The 26,043-nt window shown below is 39.3% G+C and overlaps 1 protein-coding gene across 1 annotated transcript in view; it reads left to right on the forward strand.

The window, feature by feature from the left end:
• The first annotated feature begins 3,513 nt into the window (after nt 1-3,513).
• DCN (decorin) overlaps nt 3,514-26,043 on the forward strand; it is a 37,065-nt gene continuing 14,535 nt past the window's right edge. The window contains exons 1-3 of the mRNA XM_044455765.1: nt 3,514-3,726; nt 9,610-9,839; nt 23,144-23,256. Of these exons, the coding sequence (XP_044311700.1) occupies nt 9,641-9,839; nt 23,144-23,256 (312 nt within the window). The 5' untranslated portion in view covers nt 3,514-3,726; nt 9,610-9,640. The remainder of the gene's footprint in view (nt 3,727-9,609; nt 9,840-23,143; nt 23,257-26,043) is intronic.

Raw genomic sequence — 26,043 nt, forward strand, 5'->3', positions numbered from 1 at the left:
ATCTTTGCAGAAACAATTTCACAGGGGAAGCCATAAAAATGTCTGTGTGGCACCTTTTCTTTGAGAGTACTTTAGCCAATGGAGAACCTGCTGTGTACAGCATATTTAGTGGAGACATTTGTATGTGTTTTAGTGTATAAACCTGTATGGTATTAAGCTGTACTTTCTTAATAGGAATAACACTGAAGATGCTTTCTTTAGGCTTTTAAAGAGACCTCCAGGGGAAAAAACCACTGAATTAATAAAGATGTTTATTTTAAGTAAGAGGACTGAGAAACAAAAAGAAATGGGAATTAACCTTAACCAACAAGAAACCCTCTCTAGACATGACAGTGGACCCTGAGTTGCAAAGGTGGAGTAGATTATTAATAAATTGAACATTTTATTAATAATTGCATTGTTATCAAATTAATTCTGTTTTATCTGGTTTTGTGACTTTTCAAGCAATGTTCTCATGAGCTTGGCCAGCCTGAATGAAGTTGCCACAAAATATTGACTGGCTGAACCTGCCAGAAAATTTACAGAGGGATATATTGTCTTTATTTATTTATTTGCTTTATATCCCACTTTTTTCTTACACTAAACTCAAAGCGGCTTACACCATTCTCCTCCTGCTGTTTTCACTCTTATCCCCACAACAACAACCCCGTGAGGTAGGTTGGGCTGAGCATCTATGACTGGACCAAGGTCAACCAGTTGGCTCCCTAGCTGAGTGAGGACTGGAACCCAGGTTGCCTCCGTCCCACACCCATGTTCTGAACCATTTCACCACACTGGCTCCCTATACTCTCCCTATATACATCACAAGATATTCTTTTCTTGACAATCTACAGCAGGTGGCATGCCTTGAAACATGAAAATGAAACTGCAGGAAGCTAAGCAAACTGATCAAATCAGTGGGAATACTGAAACTCAAGAAATTAAAATAATGATGATTTGTACTTTGAAAGGACTCTCAAAAGAGACAGTTCCAACATGAACTAATGATGGATTTTGAACTGGCTGAACTGTGATTACTCATGGACTCCCCATATTTTCTGTCTCATAGTTACAGGTCCATGAATATGTAAGATGGGAATAAATAGAAAAAATAAAAGAAACAACTTAGTGTATTTTACAAGGAAATATGTACATCATCAGAAAGTGGTACATATATATGCAATTTTTCTATTTTAGCCACATAAATAATCTGGGTGTGGTCCCTTTGGGACCTTACAGTGGTGTAAGAGATCTTTCTCTCTAAAATTCAGAGCACAAAAAAGACAGAGAGAAATTATGATAGAATGGTATCATCCTTGATCGCTAACAGAATATAATTCTGTACAGGATAGAGGACAGGAGAAAGGGGCACTAGTGGAAGACTTCCCTCTTAATTATCCATTGACAGATAGTAGGCTTGAAACTCCACATTTCCTGCACACCAGTTACAGAAGAATGGATCAGTCTTTTTCTGCTCTGTGTGAATTGTGCATGTGTTCAACAGTCCACATCAATCTCCGACCTTTTAAGGCATTAAAATTCATCACACTTTAAAACTCATTTTCTCAGAAAATATACTTTTATGTAGTTCGTTTATCTTACATGTTATATGCATTTTCACTTAAACAAGCATTTTAAAATATATCTTGGTACATTTTTTTTATTGGGAGATGTACTGCCAAGTTCTGAGAAGTGCAAAAATGGAACGAGAATTGCATTCTTGACCTGTTTTTTTAGTCTGAGATTTGCAAACTAGGTTGTGCTTAAAAATGTGGACTGAACCAGTTCCTTAAGTACTGTTAAGCCCAGTTCAGACACATGTGAAGGGTTCATTTTCTAACATCTGTTTTCTAAAGACCAGTGAATGAAGTAGGACAAAATGAGGAGAAAGATTTTCAGGCAGTGAATAACTTATACATGTAGTTATTTAATCTAATTGTGCAAGAATTTTGCTGAACTGTGTTCAAAGAATGTGAAGTGATAGAGCAGCTTCCAAGCTGACCAAGTTCATAACCTCTTGTGTATCAGAAAACCTCCTAAAGACATTTCCTCACAGCAATCGGCAAGTGACCTGGATTTAAATAACCAATATTGCTAAGAAGCCATCACAGCCCTTCTGAACAGGATTAGTTTCTGCTCAGTACTTGAAAAGCCAAGAGCAGAAGCAATAATTTGCACCACAAGGTCTCATCTGAAAGAATTGCCAGCTACTGTTTTCTGTGGGAAGTACACAGAGCAGATCAGTTCCTTGTAGGTTCTACATTGAAAAAGTCTGCAAACAACAAAGAACTTGAAAATGGATGCTGAAAGTAGCATGCTTTCCTTTAGTCAGCCCCCTTGATTAGATCCCTTCATTCTGTAATCAGTTGAATTTGAAGTGAATTGTTCCAAAACCCCAAATTTAGGGTAAATGAGAACAAATCCAATGATTTGCAAGTCTCTGTATCCCAGTCAGGAAAATGAAATGGGCATGACTTAAAAGACTTCTGTGAATGTGATAACTCCTAAATAGCTTGTAGTGGATTCTGCATTTGCACCTGGTTGCAGCCTGAGGGGAGAAAGAAAGTACAAGTTTAAACACAGAGTCACAAAACCACAAATTTTATGCAGGAAAGGAAAGGGTAGAGTGAAGCTACATGTGCTCCTTGGCACTTGCATCCCAATTGTATGTGTAAGATACACTGAGTTCCTTGGGCCTTACTCCAAGCTATGTATTTAAATAAATAGCAGTTACTCAAGTGACTTCACTAGGGTATAGATGAGTAGCTTCTGCAGAGTTTGAAAAACTACACTATTGAGGATGTAAACAGCATATAGTTCCCCATTACCAAAATAAATAAAAACGGGATGTGTATATTTGTAGTTGTGATATTTTTTAAACAACCTGCTTGCTTAGAAATTAATTCATGTTAATTTCCATGCTTCTCACTTTTAACATGGTCAGTATGAAACATTATCTCAGGATTGCTTAGATGTGAGTCCCACTCAGTTTATTGTGATGTACTCTTTAATAAATGTACATTGGACCAAAGCCGAAAATAATTACTTAAAGGACAAGATAAGACTATGAGTTCTAGTCCTTTCTGGTTTTGAAAGTACAAAACCATGGAATTTAATTATAATAAAATTTTACTTGCTTCTTTTATTGCTATTAAATATACATTCACATTTGCAGAACTAGTTTAAGCCAAGACTACTTATTTATTGTCTATTGAAAATTTGTATATTTTGACTCACTTGGGGAGACTGTTTGCCTTCCATTTCCTTGGGTATGAGAAACTAAACTGGGAATCTAGTTTCTCTTGCACTAAAGAAAATGAATCAAAGTCAGAAAGCCCTCTGAACAAAATATGTGAAGAAAATGATGAAGTAAGGGAGGGAAATGGCATCAAGTATTTGTGCTGCTCTGTAAAAGCACTTAGAAACCTGAACACAGAAAAATGGAATAAGGGAAAAGGGAGAAAAGGGGGCTGATAAAGTTTCTGGCTACAATACAGCAGACATATCATTACCATATGATCTACTGTGGGTGTCAGCAGCCTGGATTCTGTTCATTGAGGAAACCTAACTTTTTACTGTGCTATGGAATAGAAGAAGCAGGAGGGTTTTCCACCAAGTGACAGTCACTGAGCAGTAAGCCACCCCTCCTCCTTTCCACACCTGCACGGTCTTCTGCCTGGCTTGAATCTTTTCGTTTAATTGCATCTCAGCTGTGAGGGCGCCTGTTGCAAACCCCTGGATTAAAAGGTATGGTTTTCAGTAATTATCCTGAACTCTGCTGCAGTACAGTAAAACTTCAGTCACAGCTAGAGGGAACATGGAGTTTGAAAGACGGGGCATTTAAGTAAAACTTTAGTCCTGTTACATCTGCATTACTTGGGAACATTGTCGAGAGCTGTGAACATTTCCTAGCAGGCGTTTTACTTTTGGGGCCATTTCTGTGTAATTCTATAAGGATTGGTATGTTGTATGTTCCTTAAGACATTTTGCAGCTGTGCAGTTTGTTACTGTAATGCAGTTTGGCATATAAGATGCTGTAAGATAAAAAGGTTTGAAACTTCATGTTTTGTAGTTTGAAAACTAGGAGATACTTTTAAATTAAAAGGTTGTGGAGCTGGGAGGAGTGCTTTGCCCAAAGCAGCAAATATCTTTCTAAACATTGCAAAGTGATATCTTACATATGTAAGCTGTGATTACCTATTTCAGGCAAGAGGATTCTTGACTAAAAAATGTAAAGGTAAACAGACAGACTATAGTAAAAGACTACAAAACATGTAAACAGGCATTCATACTGTTTGAAAATGAAAATGAATATGCTCCCAAAATCTCCAATGTACCCAGCAGAATGTATTCTTTGCCTCATCATTTCTTGATGCCTTATTTATTTGCTGTGAAAATAAATGCATTATGTTAGTTGCTGCTGACGCTTTTGAAGAGATAACTGTGGAGTGAGGTGAAGGAAGCTTTGTGTTATAATTCCCTCCCTGCCTAGAAAAGCCCCTCTTGTTTTCAAAAGGAAAGACACAGTATTGAATTCTAGAAATCAGTTAATCCAAACATCTACTTCAAGGAGTTTGACTCAACTGATTCATGGATCAGGCTGCCTGGATTTAAACTCCTGGATAGATATACCACAACATAATGCAGTATGGAATTATCCCCCCTCCCCATCACACCCCATGCCATGTATATGCATCACCTCGCAACACAATGATTCCCCACCACCGCCCTGCATGTGTTGTCAATTTGCAGCTTACAAGCACATGTACATACACTTCATACATTTTACACTGGAATCTTCAGCACTTCTACTGACAAATATGTTCCTCTGAATCAATCAGAATGCCATTGTTAATTAGCAGACTGTAAAACAGTCTTATGAATGTTTAAGACAATGCAATCACATTTTTAAAATTTTTTAGAAAATCTTCCTAAATCCTTTACTCTCAACCTCAGCTAACATGTGTAATTCTTTATTGTGTGACCAGCAAGCACACAGAGACAAAGCAGGGGTGTACATCTTGGGTTTCCTTAGAGCAGTGACTTACATGGAGCTACCATGACTGTATCATGTGCCTGGTATACAGAGTAAGGCCAGCGCTTCCAGCTGATTCTTTACCAGCAGCGGTTATAGGACTCATTTAAATATTTAAAAGCTGTATTCTAGTCTCAGTCCAAGGCACAGTACTGCTTTCATGAAACCATAATGTTCTATCACCCCAAGGGAAATAAAGGGCCATATCAATCATCTTTAGGATTGCCTGAAAGAAGAAATAGTGAACCTGTTAATGCCCCTTTGAGGTTCCATTTTGGATTCCCCAGAACATTGATTGCTAGAATATACCTTTGGACTAAAAATACCAGTAAGATGTGTGACTCCACAATTAATGGAGATAATAATTGCATATTACAGGCTACTACTAAAAATGGAGATAAGGAGCTCTGAGTGTTGGTGTGGCATGGTGCCATTACAGACTGTTAGCTCTGGAGCCGGGTGATGAGGGCCAGTGATGGACTCCATGGGTGAGCTGGAGTCAAATCCAGTTTCCCACAGGAACTTGTTATGAGAATGAAAGGTGTAGCCTGCAGCAGGAGGAGACACCATGGAAAGCAGCCAGAGCTTTGCTGAGATGGGTGTAGTAAAAAATGAAATAAAATCTATCGTTTCCTCCTTTGCACTTTAATTCCTAAGCAAATGGAGTGAAAAGAAAAAGATACTGCTCAATTTATGGTAAGGCCATTATTTCAAATAAAATTGTTAAATTAGAACAGAGGAAGTGAAACATTTTTGCTGTAAGGGCTGGATACCCATCCCCAGGCCAATCTGGAGGACTGGATGACATCAAGGAGGGGGTGCGGCCTGCTCTTGAAGCTCCTCCCCTTCTGACCTCACTCAGCCCCATCCTGCCCACTTTTCCTTTCACAAGGCAGAAAAGAACATGTAGCTCTGCCTTCCCATGGCTGCTGTTAAACATATAAATGCACTATGTCTGTTGAAACTTGCTTATTTATCTTTGCCATCCTCATAATCCTGACTTTCACATGTTGCAGTCTAGAAATGCGACTTCTACAAAGTAATGCTCTATGGAAGGAGAAAGTTGCAGATTTGGGTGGGTGGGTGGGGGCAGGTAAAATGGAGTTTGCTTTCTGTGAAACAGGTTTCTGTTGCTGTTGTCAACTGGCTTCAAATGAGTGGTTTAGTGTTCAGATGTCACCTCTGCCCGGCATTCAGCTTTTGGGCAGGTCACTTGCCTTTATGGCTGAGCCACACCTCCCACTGCAACCATTTTATGGTAGAACCAAGGACAATTTCTCAAGTTTGCAGATGCTCCCTGGCCCAGAAAGTTGCCTGCCATTGCTCTATGGCAGTGGTCCCCAACCTTCTGGGACATAGGAGCCTCATTAGAGTGCCTCATGCCTAAAGAGGATCACATCTTAAATCAAAATGTAACAAAATTATTAACCTACCATTTAGATGAAAACTAAACATCCAGTGGTCAATGAAGAAATGTTAACTTGAATGCAGTCCATTTTGGAACAATATTTTCCTGTGGAATCCTTTCATCGAGCAATTTTGTTTTTGTAAGAAAGTGACAGGGAAAACAGCAGTAGGTGGTGTTGCTTGTTGCAGGAAGAAGAGTGAGGGTCTGAGGGAAAATGCCTTGAGGGTGATGGCAGATGGAGAGCCTCACAGAAAGAGTTTGGAGGTTATATGTGGCCTAACTTTTGTAGGGTCACTCTAGCATGAGAGTTGCTTCCATAGAGCAAGTTCTTCTGGCACAAGTAACATTTATGAACAGTAAGCAAGTGGATGATACAGTTTCTTCCCATACCAGTGCCACTCTGGCAATGCAGATATGGGATAAATTGTGTCATCCATCCATCATGTGTGGTTTCTGTTGACAAATGTAAGGATACAGGATGGCACTGTGATGTGAGGAAACAGTATTCATACCACCTTATTAACATATTAACTAATCCAAATACACTGAGAATAAGACTCTGTAGGACTATATTGCTGTATTTTAAAAAGTACTGATGAAAAGCATGCATCATGGTTCAACTGATTTAACTATTTATGTCATGCAGCCCTCTTTATCTGTTATTTTTTCAGTTCTTGTACCATAGTCAAAAAATGGTGGCAGAAGGGTTTCACAAGTCATGTGCATACATCTTCCAGATCCATGCTATGCCTTTTCCTGTACTACACCCACCGGGAAATTTAAAATTGGAGGAAGCAAGGCTGGTGGAAGATATTTTGCTGCCTGAGGCAAAGGGGAAAATAGCACGCCCTCCTTATTGTCCATACATAAGCTGACTGGATTGGTAGCTGAAACTTACATCAGCACTGACACTAGAACACTGTTCTTCACTGGAGCTGAAGCAGGATAAGGGGATGCGTTGGGAGACAGGGCTGCGGCAGAAGACAGTCCTCTATTTGAAGGGTCACCTGAGGCCTGTCCTCTGTTTCAATCCATCCTGTATTCAAAAAGCGATCCTGTGACTATAAGCACTGTTGCCTGTCAACATGAGCAGAGAGAGGACATGGGTCACCTGGTCACAGACTTCCACACTATGGCAAGATGCAGTGCATTTCTATGTAAAGTCTAATAATTATTTCAGCATTTGCACCTGGATATATTAATTAGCATATGAACATGTTACGAAGATTACTGTCCTCTTTTGCCATTTCTGGGGTAATACATTTCCTCTCTTTTGTTGATCTATAAGTAGTGACCCCGCATAAACAGTTCCATCTTCCATCAGAAGGGAATGGCTGTGTTGCATGGAAGGAACAAAAGGTGGTCTGGCCCATAGCATCTGATTTGGGAGGATTGCTTCAGTCTTGCTAAGGGTATTACCAAGTCTGGATATCTGTCGGCTCACAGAAGTAGGCAGTCTGGCTATCACTTTTATCAGCTTACCCTTACTCTTGTGGCAGTCCATTGTAAATTGGATTAAATTGGGTTCGCACAACACGGCAACCCGTTGTGGGTAACTAGCTGTTTGCCCTATGGGTTTGCCCTATGGGTTTTCACGTGAACCCAGACCCAGCCTCCTGTAGGGTGCTTTTTTCCCCAAACTCCCACCCTAATTATCATAACCTGATAATTCATAGGCTGTTTTAGGGATTATTCAAGTCATGATGGGCTGTTACCTCAGGCAAACATGAGAAACATCATGGGTAGTGGAAAGCAGTATGTGCATTGCTCAGCAAGAGCAGCAAAACCCTTTTGCCATTCTTTCCAAGTTTCTCTCAGCCACAATGAGTAACAGCTGCTCCAAGTATCCAAGCTCTTCCCTGCTGCCATTGTAAACCCTTTTGTGGCTTCTCCAGCTTTTCTTTCTCCTTCTCCCCCCTTTTTTCATAGAACACTTTTCACGTTATCTGAAATGACAGGCAGTGACAACCCCCGCAGAGTGTCCAAGTGCTTAATTGAAGTGGCTGTCACTTTGCTAGCACTTTCAATTTATTGCTTCAGAATTGCACACTAATGGGTTGGGTTTTTTTGGTCAATAGTTTGCAGGTGCACAACTCTGACAATGTGAAATTTAAAGCCTTGCCTGGTTAATGTCCTGTTAGTTGCTTGTTGTTGTCAAAGCAGGCAACATCCTTTGACACCAGGCACTTATGAGGACATTACATTTCATCTTACATTTGAAGCTACAAGTAGCTGAAATTATGCACTTTACAACCCAGAACTAACAAAGAAAATCATAATCAAAAACATATGTGCACACATTTGATGCCTTTAACAAATTAAATAAGTGGCAAACCAGCGCTGGCTGCTCCATCTGCCACTTGGGCACTTTGGAAGGATTGTCATTGGCTGTCAGCATAGAGACTGCAAAACTCAGTCTCTGAAAAGATGTGGAAAATGGTGGGAAAGCATCAATGACCATGAAAGGACACACAACTGCGGCGGGAAGAAGAGACAAGGTGAGTTCTGTCATGCAGGTCCATGGGATACCAGGAGGAAGACAGAGAGGGAAGTGGGAGGGGGCAATCTATGGTAAGCCTGATTGGGTTGCCAGGTGGTGCAAGATCACCACTGTAAAGGAAACCAAGAATAATCAATTGGATATGGAACACTTACTTTAAAGTGCTATGAAATGTCCTTTTACATGAACTTTCCGACCTGCCAGTTTTTTAAAGGCCAGATGACAAACGATCCCCCACATGTGCACAAACAACCTCCTATCACAAGCCTCAGAATTTCAAGTGAATCATAATAATGAAAGAAAAGGAGAATTCAGTCCATTTTTAAAATGGACTGAATATTGCAATATTAACATTTTAATATTGCAATATTAACCAAGAATGGAAATGTGGTTTCTTCTTCCCTTATTTATTGTGTAGAATTCTAACACAAGTGGCTGTTACTAATATATACAAGTGAAATAAAAGTAGCCAAACATAAGTGCTTACAATTGGCTCTATGTACATTTGTGGATCTCTGTGTTAGTAATGCTTGCTGGTTTTCTGTATAAATGATATGAATGCAATGCTTTTATTATTGTCTTAACAGGCTGTAGCACTGAGCTACCAAAACCCCATTAAATTATATTTTTGTAAAAGATATGAGCAAACAATGCTATCAATTTGTACACCTGTGCTTTGATTTGTAGATTCAGTGCTGCTGAATACATGAACTAAATCATGAAGGTGGCTGTCTTTTTCCTTCTGCTCCTGCCACTTTGTTTGGCCAAGCCGTTCCATCAAAAAGGCTTGTTTGACTTCATGCTTGAAGATGAAGCAGGTTCTGGGACTCCTGAACCTCCTGCAGGATATCCTCCAATGCCAATATGTCCATTCCGATGTCAGTGCTACCTTCGGGTTGTGCAGTGTTCTGATTTAGGTAAGCAGAATGAACGGTTACCTCTTATGTGAGTTTACAAGGAACACTAGCTTATTTTAGGAAATTCTTCTCTTATCATGCTATAATTTAGCTGTTGCTATGATTGCATCCATATAATAATTTTCTCAAGACACATCGAGGTCAGTGAATACATAGATCACTAGTAAAATAGGGCCTTTGTGGTGGGTCACCACAAAAGAAATGGTAGCCACTTGCTTTCCATTTTCTCCTGCCTTTCATTCAAGACCACAGGTATTCCTCTTTATGGAAAAGTCAATTTTTAGTGCATTACAATGCATGAACAGACATCAGTGATGGGACTGCACACTCAGAATGGTATTTAAAACCCAAAAAAGTTCTAAATTCTGTATCTCAAATTCTGTTGTCCATCATTTCATCAAGAAGTTGTATCTTACAGTGTTTCCTTGAAAACTGAATCAATGTGTTGAATGAGTATATGAGTGGGATACCAAGGAGTTGTTGATATTAACTTGGGCCACTGAGAGTGTGAAAGCTTATATTTTCTGGTATTTAGTTATGGCTTATTAGTAATGGTATAAATTAATCCAACTTGATTAAAATGAAAGCATTTTTTTCTGTGAAAAATGCAAACACGCCCTTGATAATTTCCAGACATGAGAGTGAAGGAGGATTTAGAGAGCAGGTCAAGGAGTAAATCTAAAGGAAAGTAATAAACCCTGTGGTGATTTGCTGCTAAAATACAGGGCTGAAGGCAAAGAGCCACTTTTCCCACTGCATTGTGTAAAAACTGATGTTGTGCTAGCACAATGGCATTAGCATTAGCACTGGGACCACCACTGCATACTACTATGGGAAGCTGTCCTTTCCTGCAACCAGGGAAGAGACAAATCTAGAATTAATGCTTGGAGGGATGTTGAAATTGGTTGATCAGATGTGGCTGATATGCAGTGGTGTAAAGGAGCACATAGTTCCAAAGACTGAATCGACTGGACATGCCAAAGAAGCAGGGCCATGGCAATTACTGAGTGCAGGCTTGAACACCTAAATAAATTTGCATTGTGCAAACAGGGATAGTAAGATGTTGCCTTTGGCTACAAGATTGGATCCAGTGTTGAAAGAAAAATTCTAACCCACCAATGGCTTCTCAGAAACAAAATACAGGCAACCTGTGGATAGTGAGATATACAGCTTGGTCTTTCACAAACATACAACACCAATTAAAGAATTATATGCTCCATAAAAATAATGACTGAACAGAGAGGCTTGTATTTTCATAACTTATCTAAGATTATCGAAATATGGTTTCTGTTACTTAAATTCATTTGAGTTGCAACAATTTTTAAAAATGGGTTGATTGTCCTATCATTTTATTTCATTTCAGTTCCTTATAGCCAGGGGCCTGCTATGAACTTTCAACTGAGTGCATTACAAATGCAGCATAGTTTTAATTTCCATAAGTTTTCAAAACTCAAACTTGCAAATGCCATGATAATTCTATACTGATCGCTATTACAGCAGGCAATGATGTACTTATCTGAACAACAGTTAAGGGGTGCTCACTGAGAGACCTGTAAACAGTCTGGGGCAAGAAAGCAGATTTTTCTGATCAACTGTGTCTCATATTTCACAGCTAGGATTCAATGGGAGCTATTAAAAAACAACCCATACGCTATCTGCTTATGCCCCACTGTTATAGTTGAAGAGTTAGATCCACTTTCCTGAATGGTAGCAAGTTCACAGTGTTTCTGAGTGTGATTACTTGGGCACCTTTGGAGGAAGACCACTGGTCCTTGATACACTCCCCTTGATGATATTTAGTTTCTTTACAAACCTACAGGTAAAGCATTTGATGCGGGAAGCAACATGAACATCATAATGCATAGCAAACCTACTGTCCAACTTTTCTGTGCCTCCCTTCCAGTTCTGTGCCTGCCCCTCATTAATCTGTGGTTCCCTTTGGTTGAAAGAGAAGTCCCTTTTCAGATCACGGATGCCTATACTTCAGAGTTACTGGATATTCCTTTGCCAGAGGTGTAGTGCAGAGGAAATGTGAGCACAATTCTGCCACTTTTTTCAGAGGATAATTAGAGATGTCATCCTCTTGATCACCAAGTAATTGGAGACCTTTTTTACTCTGGCAAGTGAATGGAGTGATAACAAGGCCTTTTACTACTAACAATGACAGATTAGCATAGAAGTAGTCAAAGAATGGGAAAAATAATGAAGCAGAGGCTAAATAGTTCTTGCTTTGATGTGGTTCCTACTTCAGGATAGAAATTTAAACAGTCATGCTTCTTTGCAAGATTGTTTGTGTTAAAAGCTAAAACTTACATTTCAACTGGCTGTTGCTCTTTTATTAAAGTTCAATGTGTTCTATTAGTGGAATCTATGGAGTCAGAAATAAGTACCACTGAGTTTAATGGAGACTATTCTTAAAATTGAAGTCATGGTTATCCTAATAATAAGCTGACTATTATGGTATGTCCTGCTGCTTATGTATTCATGCACAAACACGCACACACAAAATATTTATACCTTACAGACACACAGACACACACACAGTCATTATGAGTTCCAGTGATTCAAAATATACCATTATATCGGAGTTCCCAAACAGTAGCTCTTATTGAGAAAACATCTACTACATACCCTGGGTGAATAACTGGTAAAGTGCTTCACAAACAGATGGCCGCTCAGCTCCAACAATATGAAACAGAAGCAGATGTCAGAAGATTGACAAATACTAGTCAAGCACTTAGAAAGCCAGCGTGTAAAATATTATCTTCTTGACTTCTACAAAGAATGGAGGTACTAATGCCTGATTGTACATGTCCGAAATGAATTGCATGACATAAACATTCTGAGTCTTGTTAGTAAATCTCAGAGCCAGACCATCAATGAAGTAAGGGTAAAATTGGGCCATTAGCTTAAGATGGTTGACAACTTTATGTGTGTATAGTGAATATCTTTTCTCAGCATTTACATCTGTCTGTGTCACATGACATGCTGATGGAAGTGAAGATGATGAAGTGTGGGTATTTACAATGGCACTTGGCTGTCCAGAAATAATCCAGATTTTCCTCACATGTCCTAAAACCTTAGAATCCATAGAGTTGGAAGGGCCCAGAGGGCCAGAGGGTCCATCTCCCTGCTTAGTGCAGGCATGCAGTCAAAGCATCTCTCTCAGATGGCTGTCCAGTTGCATCTTGAATGCCTTTCGTGTGGGAGAGCTTACAACTTCTCTAGGTCAATGGTTCACTTGTTATAGTGCTCTAAACAGTCAGGAATTTTTTCCTGATTTCTAGCTAGAATCTGACTTCCTGTAACTTAAGCCCATTGTTCTGTGTCCTGAACTCCTGGATGATTGAAAAGAGATCCCTTCCTCCTTTTTGACAGCCTTTCAAGAACTTGTAGAGCACCATCATATCTCTCCTCAGCCTTAGCTTTTTGAGGTTAAACATGCCCAGCCTTTCAATATCTTGTCAAAGGGCTTTGTTTCCAGTCCATGGATCATCCTTGTTCCCCTCCTCTGAACCCTTTCCAGCTTGGATGCATCTTCCTTAAACTGTGGTGCCCAGAACTGGACACAGTACTCTGCATGAGTCCTAACCAATGCTGAGTAAGGGGAACTAGTACCATGTGATTTGGAAGTGATACCAGGTCCCCTTTACTCAGCGCTGGTTAGTCAACACTTCTATTATCTGTAACACTGAAATAAAGGGATTTACTGAATTCCTAGGTATGTATATTTTTATAGATATAACTTGCTGACAGTACATCAGAATATGCTAGAGCTATCTGGACCAGCAGATATTCATGATTATGATTAAATGTTCATTCAAAACTTGAATCCAGATCTGAATTGTGTTGATTTGGATAGATTTAGCAGATGTCTGGATTGAAGTAGTGTTCCTCTGTAGCAAATGGAAGCTGAGCACTCCTGAAGATATGGGAGCAGAGGACATGGAGATACAGATAGAATGTCTCCAAAAATGTTACATTTCTCGCCATGTTTTTTCCATATAAGGAAACTTCCGGGGTGGAGAAATATGAGACGGAAAGAAAGTGAAGGATTTTACCAGGGCTGTCTAATCACAATGCTTCAGATGAGGAAAGAATATATTGCAGGATAGACCATCCAGTGTTCTCTGTTAGTTTTTCTTTCCAGGAGCAAGAATATTAAAAGAGTTTTGGCGGAATCTGTGGGAATTTGGGAGAGTGTAACACTGAGCACTTGCTTGGGAAATGCTGGATTTATGAATATTTCTGCTTTTGCCACTTTGTGGTCCACATGCTACTTCTCTCTTAGTGTATTTTCTATGTCTGTGGAGCCAGTTCAGCAGAAAACATAAAGTCAAGTACTGCTTTTGATTCATCATAAATCCTTGGCACCTGCACCTGTTTTGCAGGTTTCCTGCCTGAGGTCACATCTGTGGCAAATGCCATTTTCATATAAATTGCCAGAAAAAGCCATGGAAGGGATCCAGGTTCTAGTTCACACTTGGCCATGGAGCCAACTGGGTGACTTCAGGCCACTCACTGCCTCACAACATAATCTACGTCACAGAGTTGTTGCGAGAATAATATGGAGAGGAGAAAAATGTTGTAAGCTGCGTTGGGATCCTTGCAGGGAAAAGGTGGTCTATAAATATAATAAATAAATGGATATGTAATCCCAGCATTTAACAGTTTTATTTTAGCTTCATTTTTATCATTGCATTTTACTGTGTACCACTGCTGTACTTCTATGCTGATTCAATTGGAATTGCTATTGTGGCTTGTTGTTTTGAGTTGTTTTTATCTTGCATGTTTTTTCCTTAACTTTGTTAACTGCCCTGAGATCCTGAACTATTGGGCAGTATAAAAATGAAATTAATTAATTAATAAGTTTCATGTCTGCATAATCTCAGAAAATTCACTTGATACAAGCCTGTTGTAAAGTGCGCTACTAGAACTCCATATTCTGTTTTGTTGGAGTTGCACAGTTGAATAATACCCCTTTTGAAGGTTTCATTGTACCCCAATTTATTAGCACATTTTATATCTCTGGCATATGATATGCATTGCTCACATTTATAATGTTGCTTGATTCTAAAGCACTGGAATGACTGAATAGGGATTTCAGCTTCCTAAATCTGTTGCTTTGTGCCAGCAGTTAAGTCCCAGAACGTGGACTGAATTAATTTTGCTGTGTAGTAAGAACTCTAGTTGACTCCTATCCAGACTTCTTTCCTGCCATGCAAGGGTGGGACAAAATATTGTTACCATACGCTTTCAAAAAGCTTATTACCACTTACTTATGTTGCTATTCCCTACAGAGTGAATGTTCAAACATGAAAATGTTCTTGGAGAATTGGTTTGGCTGAGTTTGATAGCTTACGTTAATATCAACATAGATGCTAAACAATCTGGGTGGAGGTTGACTTTCCATTATTATTTTTTATAGCTGAGATACAGATATATCTCAATGCATTCTTGCATTTTAGAGAAATTCTAACTCCATCCACTTGAGAACAGATTAAGGTACATAGTACATCATAGTTAGGTCAAAAGCTTTGATTTGCATGAAACTGATTTGACCAGAGACTGTTTATACAGAACTGTGAGCCGCCCCGAGGCTTTGGCGAATGGGGCGGCATAGAAGTTTACTAAATAAATAAAAATAAATAAATAAACTGATCTGGACATCACAACCAGCCATACTGGGTAGAAAGATACCCACTGCAGCTTGTTTGCTCCTGGGCATGTGAGGGCTCCTGAGGCACTTCTTTGCCTCTCTATCCCCCGTCAGTTCTCCTGGCTGGTTTCCCAGGAGATACCACAGGAGAACTAAGGGAGAGGAGTGGAGCGGGATGATGGCTCTCCCTAAGTGTCCAAGTGAGGTTTCGTACTAGACAGTGGCTACTAGGCAATTGTGCTGCTCCAGCCAAACTTGTTGTGGGGTTGCCCCTCCATGGGTCACAAGGAGTTAAAATGCACTACAACAGTCCATGGCTTGTCAGGGTGGTCTGTAAGTTTGTAAACCACCCTGACAATACCATCTTGGGCTTTGACAAATCATGAAGCCCCCATGATTTGGAAGCCACTGTGAATTTGAAGCCACCATGGATTGGTGTGTTGAGCAGACACAATCAATATCTCTCTGTGTGAAAACTATGTGGCACGGAAAATCTTACATTAACCACCTTACAGCGTTTTCATAGTTTATCTGATATCTATTATTGATACATGTTCAATTAAATATTTGCTTTTGAAGATCGCCAGCACATTTGGCAATCAATCCCATTTAGCTGAAGACTTTTCATGTACTATATCGCCAATCCATTTGCACTTACAGACATTATGTAGAAAGTTATATACACTAAAACTAATGAGGAAATAAAAACTTTCCTTCTCTGCTGGCCTTCTTTCCTTCCCACTCGGAGAAGAAACTTAATTTGGAGAAGGGAGTCAAACTAACTAGAGGCTCACTAGGTACAGGAAAAGCTTGCTGGTCTTCTTTAATGGAAAATTATCCTCAGAGACATGTTCAGAAACCTCATTTCTTACCATGTCATCTGCCTCCTGAATTAAAGTGAGAGACATAAAACTACAAATTTCATGCTCCCTTACAGGAAATAGATGCTCTCCTAAAGGGAGTGGCTCTCTTGAGCATTCTCAGGAACAATTACAGTTAAAGAAAGGTTGACTTTTACTTCCTCTGAATTGTCCCTTGATTGAAATGGAAAGATTTTTGTCCAAAAGTGCTGGGGGTGGGAATGATGGAATTACTGACAAAAGGACTGGTTGGAGGTTACAGAAACCCACTCTTATTTCAAACTGAATATGAATTCAAAGGGATCAAATCCTAGCTCAAAAATAGGATGAGATTTTTTCTCCCTTTTTAATCCCTGCCCTTACCATTGGCATTTTGCTCCCATCATCCACATTCTTTTGGGTAACTGGAAGTTGTGTAGTTAGACAGAGTTAAATCAGTTTTAGGTTTGCTATGAATGTGGTATCCTTAGAGCATAATCCTATGCATATTTAGACAGAAAAGTCCTACATATTCCAAAATCACCCAACTAGTCATGCATAGGCCTGCACCCTTAGTGGCTTTTAAAAAATGAAAATAGATTGTCGAAATTTTCATGCTTAATGTGCAATTTATGTATTTTCTTAGAAGTTAAATATGTCTTGCTAATAGCTTTCTCCCTGTGTACAGTGTACTCCAGCTGTGTTTGAAAGATAGGTTTGTTCAAAGGATAGATAGAATAGCAATTAGGAGTATTATGGAACAAACCACAGACATATTGGGAATTTCTAAAGAAATACGATCACACACAAACCAGTTCCATGTAGTGAACCGCATAAATCCCGCATGTTCTTCACCACATGGTGGCGTGGTGGGAAATTGCTGCCAAACAGTGAGTGTTGTGCAATGAATCACACAAGGCACCAGTTTCCTACACGAAAGCATCCTGAGAGAAAGGTATATGGCAGAGACCCACAGAGACGAAGGAAAAGGACGTTGGGGGTCTGGGAAGTATCGCAAATAAAAGCTATGAAATCCCACAGAACCTACAGGCGGGGTAGGCAAAGTCCATTCGCACAGCGATTTGCGTTGACCAGCCCATCTGTTGGCTGTAGAGCAGGTATGGATGAAGCATTGCCTCCTTGGCTGCTGGCATAGGTCCCCATGGTCTGTTACCAGCAAACCCCACTCTCAGTCAGCGGAGGTTTGAAACTGATGGATTTAGTCAATGTTCACATTGCCATGGTGTGGTGGCAACAGGAGTTCAGTGGGGTAGATTTCTAGCCCTGCCGTGCTCTCGTAGCCCTTGGGGTGAAGTAGGAATGTTGTGGACTATGAAGAAAGATAAAGAAAAGGAAGCAAAAGAAACGAGAGAGAAACTAACAGGAAGCAAGGCTGAGATAGCAATGTGTAGGGAAGGAAGGGGAAGTATGAATACTGTGCATAAGCAGTGAGGGCTACTCAGATGCTGTCAGAAACAAGATGCGAGCACCTTTCCACCTGTGTTCCCCAGTAACTTGCCTTTACAGGCTCACTGCCTGAAATAATATGCAGCCACCAAGACCAGCAGTCACTGAATAGCATCTATGTTTTAATTAGCAATATTTATATATCACTTCTTGTTTCAAACAAAGGATACCCCCATAAGACACGGATTCACCCAATTGCCTCTTTAGCTGCCCGCACATCACCACTCCTGGGCTAGCACACCCACAATTTAACTATACATGGCACAGAGAAGTCCTTCCTTGTATCTGCTCTGCTCTCATGCCATTCCGCTTGACTGGATGATCTCAGGTATTACGAATATTATGAGGCAAGGAGTAAAAACACTCCTTACATAGATGTTGCCCCAGTCCACAGACCATTCTGTCCTTTCCAGTTCTATAATAATTTTTTTGAGGTGCAGTGACCAGAAATATACACGATATTCCAAGTGTGGTTGCAACACTGATTGTGTAAACACATTTTGATATTGGCAGTTTTATTTTCAGATCCTTTCCTATTTATTCCCAACATGGAATGCACCTTTTTGTACACCATCTGCACACTTGATGCCTTCACCATGCTGCCCACCAGCTCATTTTCCTGATCAGTCTCAGCCAGCTAAGTTCCCATCACTCTCTATGTGAATTCAGGATTATCTGCCCCTGAATTTGTTACACTTTACACTTATTTATAATTAACCACTATATTTCATAGAAAAAGAGGAGAAGCCCTGCTGTGGATTGGTAATTGTTTGAAGAGCAGGAAGCAAATAAATGGACAATTCCTGCAGTGGAGAGACGTAGACAATGGATTGCCTTAAGGATCTATATTAGAACCAGCGCTTTTAAACATGTTCTTAAGTTATGTAAGAAAAGTGAGGTGCCCAACTTTGCTGATGGCATCAAATTAAAAAGCACTGATGCCAAAGTGCTTTTCCTTGCAACTTCCTTTACCAGTCTTCTCATTTTGGAGATGTCTCCTCATTTGAAGTCAAAAGTCAGTGTGCAGAACTTCCCAGCCATTTGATAAAGCTATTTCAGACTATATTCTGCAAAAGATAGAAAAGACAATGCACATTAAAAGATCTAACAACTCAGATGGAGTCAGGAGTTAGCAACGAATAGAATAATCTTCCAGAAAATCAATCACTGTCATTAAAACTTCCTGTTGCTGGATCTGTTCCATGTGTTTTAATTTGTTAAACATTCAGAGGGTAAGGAAACATGCAAGTTTGTTCAGGTTGTGTTTGCAACCATTTATATAAGAAATGCGATTCTTAAACAAACTTTAGTGGCAAGGAGCTTTATCTTAAACCCAAGTACAATAGAGAAATAAAAAAGTATGGGTTTAGATACGTTAGGCAGTTCCAGCTGCTCCTGCATTACGAACTGTTTAATACCATGCTAAAGTCAGAGTCAACTTTTTCAGCCTTGGAATCCAAAGGAGTTGGGCTTTGAAACAAATATGATGAATTTCTGAGCAGACAAAAGGCCAGTGAAGGAGGAAGTCACATGCTATTGTGGCAGGAGAGATGAATAGTTTTGTAGGCAAGGGTGGCATTTTGGAATGGAAACTCAGACAGAAGAAAAGTGCAACAGTATCCAAGGCAGGATAAGAACAGAGCATTACCTTTTACCTAGGGCTTGAGTTTTGCAATATTGTGCAGAGTGACGCTGTTCAGTGATGTGGCAGCACACTTAATTTGGGGACTTAAGGAGAAGGAAGAATCAAAAATTGGGGCCAAAGTTTTTTCATAGTCAGTGTGGTGGATGGTAATATTGTCGTAAATCTATATACAAAGAGAGGAAAGGAAAATGTGAGTAGTTCGCTCTTGGGCATACCTGGAAATATAATAGGAATACATTTCAACATTAAATTAGTTCAGGAGATTGAACAAAAATTAAGTATTGCATAGGGAAATCAGGTGATTTAAAATTTGGATTTAAAGAAGTGTGAAGTATTGTTCCTTATGGTTTTAATGTAATTGAATCACCCTTCTTCACTTGAATTCCATATGCTAAGATGTGCCTTGGATTCAGATGAAGTCCAAAGCCTAAGATGAACTGGACTGTTTAGTCCAACTGAATGGAAGCTGCCCCAGGATAAAGCTTCCATAGCCCCTTCTCTTCTGGGAGGCATCAGACTTTGTCTGCAAATAGCATCTTTTGCATTAGTTGCTCTGAATGTTGTGCAAGAAGGAAGTTAGTGAAATCTAAGTGACTGATAGGTTCATCTTCCTATGCTTTGGGGAAGGGGAAGGATGAAACCATGAGAATGTCATTCTTACAATGCTGCCAGTTCGCCAGAGCTCACTAAAGTCCTCCAAATTCCACCTGAAGCTTATGCTATCTCATGTCCATGACAGGCCAGCTTTGCATTTTTCCTTTTGCATACATATTTTATGCTTATTTTTTCAAATATAGGCGTCAATTGTTCACACATTAAATATATGTATTTTGCCCATGTTTGTGAATTTCTTTTCAAAAGTATGCATGTTTTTCTGTACATATGCTGTACACTTGCTGTACACCTGTCAAACACTGAAAATACAGATTTCAAACACAGATTGTATACTGGTCTGGTCTTGGTTTGGGATGTACAAACTGGTCAAATCCTGATAAAAAATGAGCAGAAGATAACTTTTAATCCTTACCTTTTAATCCATACCTTTTCAGTATGAGAAAGTGTGAAAATGGTTATCAGTCATGGCGGTAGACAGAATACTCTAACTGTTCACCTCGTCTCAGGAAAACAGTAGTTGTATAAAAGGAGCATGAAGGTCGACATGGAGTTTGCTATTTAAGGAGCAGCTTTAATTACTTATACCTATATACTGGGACAAGAGTCTTAATTGTGGCTCATTCCCAAGGGAAACAGAGAAAGTCATTTTGTCAGTGGCTACATTTTTATTGGTTTATTTTGTATTATTATGGACATGAGCTGGGTAATGCTACCTACTGATTCAGAAGGTTCTGATATCCAAGTCAATGACATCCACTATGCTCTGCCAGGATCGTGCCATGAAAGTAAATGTAAGGGAGAAGGAAACAGGATCTATTTCTGCTTGAGGGCTGGCATGAATGACCATTAATGGTTGGTGTTGCGGGACAAGGTTGCAGACCAAGAGCCTTACTATCGCAATCAAATGCATTAATTTTCAATCTTGAGAATGAATGGCAGTAGTTATTCAAAAGTAGTTGAAACTCCATAGAATTCAAATTACTTTTCTCAGTTTCTATTTAATAAGCACTTATAACTTCTTTTTAGTTATTAGATGCAGTTAAACTATTTTGAAACTAGTCAGTGCCCATTGCTGCACATCCTATTTGCAGTGCATGTGTTCAAGGACTTACCTTCCTGAAGTTAAGCAAGTTTCCGTCTGAACAATGACTAAATGGGAGACCACCTAGAAACTCCAGGTACACCACCTTGAGTTCCATGATGGAAGGAATATAGATCTGCTAAAATATAATGCATGTAAAAATATTAGCAAACTCTTAGGATAGGCAGTAGTATTAAATAAACATCACCTTCAAGATTCAAGACTGCTTTTAGAATGCTGATTCTATTCTTGAAGATTCGTGACATGCTTATTATTCTGTTGGGTGGTGCCTTTTTCATGGCCTGACCCAGGCCCTGTTTCTTGGTCATACTAGAGTATTGCGGATCCCAAGTGAACACCTCTTATATAATACTCAAAACATACAACAAGAATAATATTTGTTTCAAGTAGAAGCAAGAAACAAAACTGTAGCTGAACACTCTTTCTCTAGTAAATGTATAGCCAGAATTTTGCCTCTGTTAAGAAACAGGATCAATCACAGTAGAGAATGAGTATAGGTAGGATCAGATCCAGAGTAAGTGAATCAGGCTTTAGTGCCACTGAAACCAACCACCCAATATTTTTATACAAACTCAAAGAAAGGCTTCAAGTGCACTTTGAAAAGGAGAGAAACAATAATAACTTGGGCTACAATCCCATATGTCTTTTCCTTTCAACTCCATAAAGCTCATTTCTGAGTAGACATTAATAAGATTGAGCTGTACCTGGCAATGGCACTTTTAATGGAACTAGAACATGACTTAGGGTATGCGAGAAAGATATGTACGGTATTTTGGGTAAATGTGGGTAAATGTAATATAGGTGAAGCTACCTGGTATTTTTAATATATAGTAATATAAATTCTTTTGCTTCATCTGACTGAGATACACTTCTGAAAATGATCTCACACATGTTTTTAATAAAGCTGTCCGATGCACTTCAGGCATTTGCAGTGAAGCAGAAACTATCTTTGAAAAAATCACCCTGAATATAGTTTTAGTTTCAAACAGAAATGAAGATGGAATTTGATTAAGCAGTCTCATTTAGAAATGTTCTCAGTTTTCATAAATCTTGAACAGTTTGATCAGGGAAAAATGTGAGCACCCTGGTATGCAAAAAAGCCTAAATTTTAAAATTACGCTATGTATTTTCTTTAATTATACCCTGATGTTTTACTCATTGCAATCAGTGATAATTTAGCTGTTTACTTTAGTAGAAGGATGCAAATCAAATGAGGCATGTTTTTGGTCTGACTACACTGATTATATACAATTTACTCCCTTCAGATGTATGACAAGAAACTGAATCCAAATATGGCCTTCTTCAAGTGCTTCTTATTTGCTGAAGTCAGCAAAGTATGCTATTTGGAAAGTTTCCAAGAATGGGCCCCTGACTGTCATTCAGAATTACAGTTTACGGTCTAACTGGCCATAATTAGAATGTGCAAGACTTAGATTAGGAATCAGTGCACTCAAAACCTGACTGTCATTCTCTAAAAGAGCCACTTGTTTGAATAGGTGGAGAATAGAAAGCGAATTGGCATGTGATTGATCCCATCAATGGAGTAAAGAAAATTGTGAGTGGGGAAGGTTCTTTAATGCTTATACAATATAATAATGATTACCATTCCAGCTACAATAAGATTCCTTTATGAGTTGTAGATCTCATTGATGAGCAACGTTGCAAAGACAAAGTTGATTACAAGATCCAGATTGTATATTGGAGTATAAGGATATTGCGGAAGAATAGGTAGCAAGTCAACATCCATATATCTACACTGGATGGTGTGATTTTCCTTCTCTGCCTGAATGGATCCAAGAGAAAATCAGGCTCTGTCAATTATCTCTAAGCTCTTATTAACAGAATTGGCAGTTCATATAAGTTTTTGTAAATTTTAGGCAACAGAGCCTAGAAAATAGTTGCTGTGTTGCTGAATTAAAAACATGGATAATTCTCAACCTTCTTTTAATCATTTTATGGGTTTATTTCACATTTCAGGTTTGGAAAAAGTTCCAAAGGATCTTCCCCCAGATACTACTCTACTGGACTTACAGAACAATAAACTAACTGAAATAAAGGATGGAGATTTCAAAAATTTGAAGAATCTACATGTAAGTTATTGCATGTTAATCATGGCTGGAAATAGAGCTTTCCCACTCCTTTTTCTTCATTGTTCCATTTAACTGAAGATACATCCCTAGTATATTATGGAGGGAGATAGGCTTGTTAGAGAAAGGAAGGGAAAGACATTTTTGTGGGGTTCTGGTAGCAGGGTTTGTTTTGAGGGAGGCAGAAAGGCATTGGACAAAGGGAGGAGGGAGGAAGCAGGGATCTAGACAAATCCTCTTAGTGACTATTTTGAACTATTCATTGAGTACCTTACTTTGGAATTTTGACTTACATCTCTGTCTGTTTGCCAAAACTAACAACTGTGGTCTTTGTAACCAATGTTACCAGAAAGATGAGGTTAAGAAACTCATTTGTGAGAAGATATTTTCTGATTCCATTCTAGTTTCATGTATGTTCCCTAACACCAATTTAGGGTTGTTATCACTAGAACATTTGAGCATATAAATTTCTTTTCTTTTAGGACAATGATGAGGAAGTCAGAGAGAAAAGTGCTCTTGTAGTGAAAAATGCTAATCCATAGTTCAAATGCTGTTTTAGTACTCATACACACATGCTCTTGACTCTTGAGGGCTATTTGGCCACACACTTGCAAACAATGTATTTGATTGATTGCACTAGATGCTGTGATTACCTTTAATAGATTCCTCACATTTTCAAATGTTTGTTGCTTATGGCATTGTTGATCATTATGGTAAAACTATATCTTCATACCTTTCCTGTTCTAATTCTGAAAGGGAATAGTTCCCACTTGAGGTGCTATTTTCTGCTCAGTGGAAAATCTGTTTCTAATTAGCATTTCAAAATCTGCAGGGGATTGTTTTAAAGACAGAAGTGCCACCACTTGCTCATGATGCCTGTGAAATCAAGAAAATTGATACTGCTTTAGGAATGCTTTAAAGGTACTTTGATGGGTAGATGCTGGTTATTGGAATGGAGCAGAAAGTCAAAACATCAATTTTGATTGCTGAAAAGTGGTATCAATAGAGAAGAAACTTAGCATTTCTCAAATTCCTGAGCTAGCTCTTTAATAAATCAGTGCTACCCAGAGCCAGTGTGGTGTAGAGGTTAAGAGGGTGGGCCTGGGACTCAGGCAACCTGGATTCTACTCCCCACTTGGCCATGGAGCCGTCTTTGGGCCATCCACAGACACTCAGCTCAACCTACCTCACTGGATTGTTATGGGGGCACAAGATTAAGGGCAGGAGGGGAGAATGGTGTAAGCTGCTTTGAGTTTTCTGTGAGAAAAATAGTGGAATATAAATCTCTCTCTCTCTCTTGCACACATACACACACAATTGCTTAGTATTATATTGGTGTTTATTACCATGAATTTCTGTGCAAAGAATACATCTTGGAATATGCACTTGGGAACTCAATCTGGCTTATGTTCTCCAGGCATGTGTATATGTCTCATGCCCTGTCTATGTATATACTTTAACTTCCATATTTAATAAGTTTGCTGTGGATAACACTGGTGTTTCTCACAGCAGTTGTAACTCATAGTGATACCACTATAAGGGCTATTTTTATACCATTATTGAACTACGTTATCTCCCCTGAAGGAAACATGCTAGTAGCGTGGAAAAATACAGCCATCTGTGGTGCTTAATTAATTAATTAAAATTATATCCTTTCTGTTTTCTTGCAAGGAACCTAAGGCAGTATACTTAGACCTCCTGCTTTTCACCCTTTAAGCATTTGTTATTCTATGCATTTGTAGAAAAGTACCCCATTTCAATAGGAATACCACAGATATCCGTGTGTAGGGGATTTGAAATGTAAGGATTGAAACTAAATGAAGATAGCATGAGCTAATGAAGTCTTTCTATCTAGGAACAGAAAAGGTGGAGGAATGATCGAATTCACATGACTGCACAGACCACCATGTGCCAGTGTAATTTCTGATCCGGAACATTACCCATAGATTTGTGGCAAGCTGCTGACTGTTTCAGCATAGATCAGATCTTGTTCTCTGCTCCTGCAGGAGGGGGTGACATCAAGCTTGGACTTCTGGAAGGTTTATCCCACCCAGACTAGTCTTCATAGACATATAGTGAAGAATTTATCCTAAGCATACATGGTTGCAATCTGAAGGTACATGCTATGTTCAAGTGCACACATGGCATCTGTGCCTTGCACATTCTGTGCAGAAGAAATAGCATCCTGTGAGGATTAGAAGTGTCATGTAAGGCCCAGTATGCATAGTGAAGGCCACATCCTGCACACAGCTTTTAGGGCACCCACTGCCCCAAATAGACCTCTGAAGAAATCAGCCCAATGTTAGCCCAGTGAAATCAGCCCAACACCAAACCACCAATGACAGCAGGACCAAGTCATGCTTGCCTGGCAACAACCTTCTCTGTTGCTACACCAGTGAACCCGATGAACCGTGAGTGGTGCAAAAGCAGCGTGCCTGCATATGTGTGTGGACAATGGGGAAAATATCAAAATCCAGGGTTTATATAACTTTTTTGCTAGGCAGCTGCAAGGGCTGGGACCAGCTTCAAATATCTAGGAATACTTTCTTCTCTTCCAACATCTATTCTCTTTAGCCCATACCAAGAAATCCAGGCACCAAATAGGCATGTATGAGTGCTTAAAGGAGCAATGGTTCCCACTTTTACACTTGAACAACAGCAAGAACGCAGTCATACAGACACAACACAATATATATGTATGTGTATAATTCAAATATCAAAAATAAATAGTAACATTGAATTGTGTCATACAAAAGCAATGACACCATTTTCCTCTTTGCTATTTATAAC

This window comes from Varanus komodoensis, unplaced genomic scaffold (assembly GCF_004798865.1).
Source record: "Varanus komodoensis strain SLA01 unplaced genomic scaffold, ASM479886v1 scaffold8, whole genome shotgun sequence".
In the NCBI taxonomy this organism is placed as follows: Eukaryota; Metazoa; Chordata; class Lepidosauria; order Squamata; family Varanidae; genus Varanus; species Varanus komodoensis.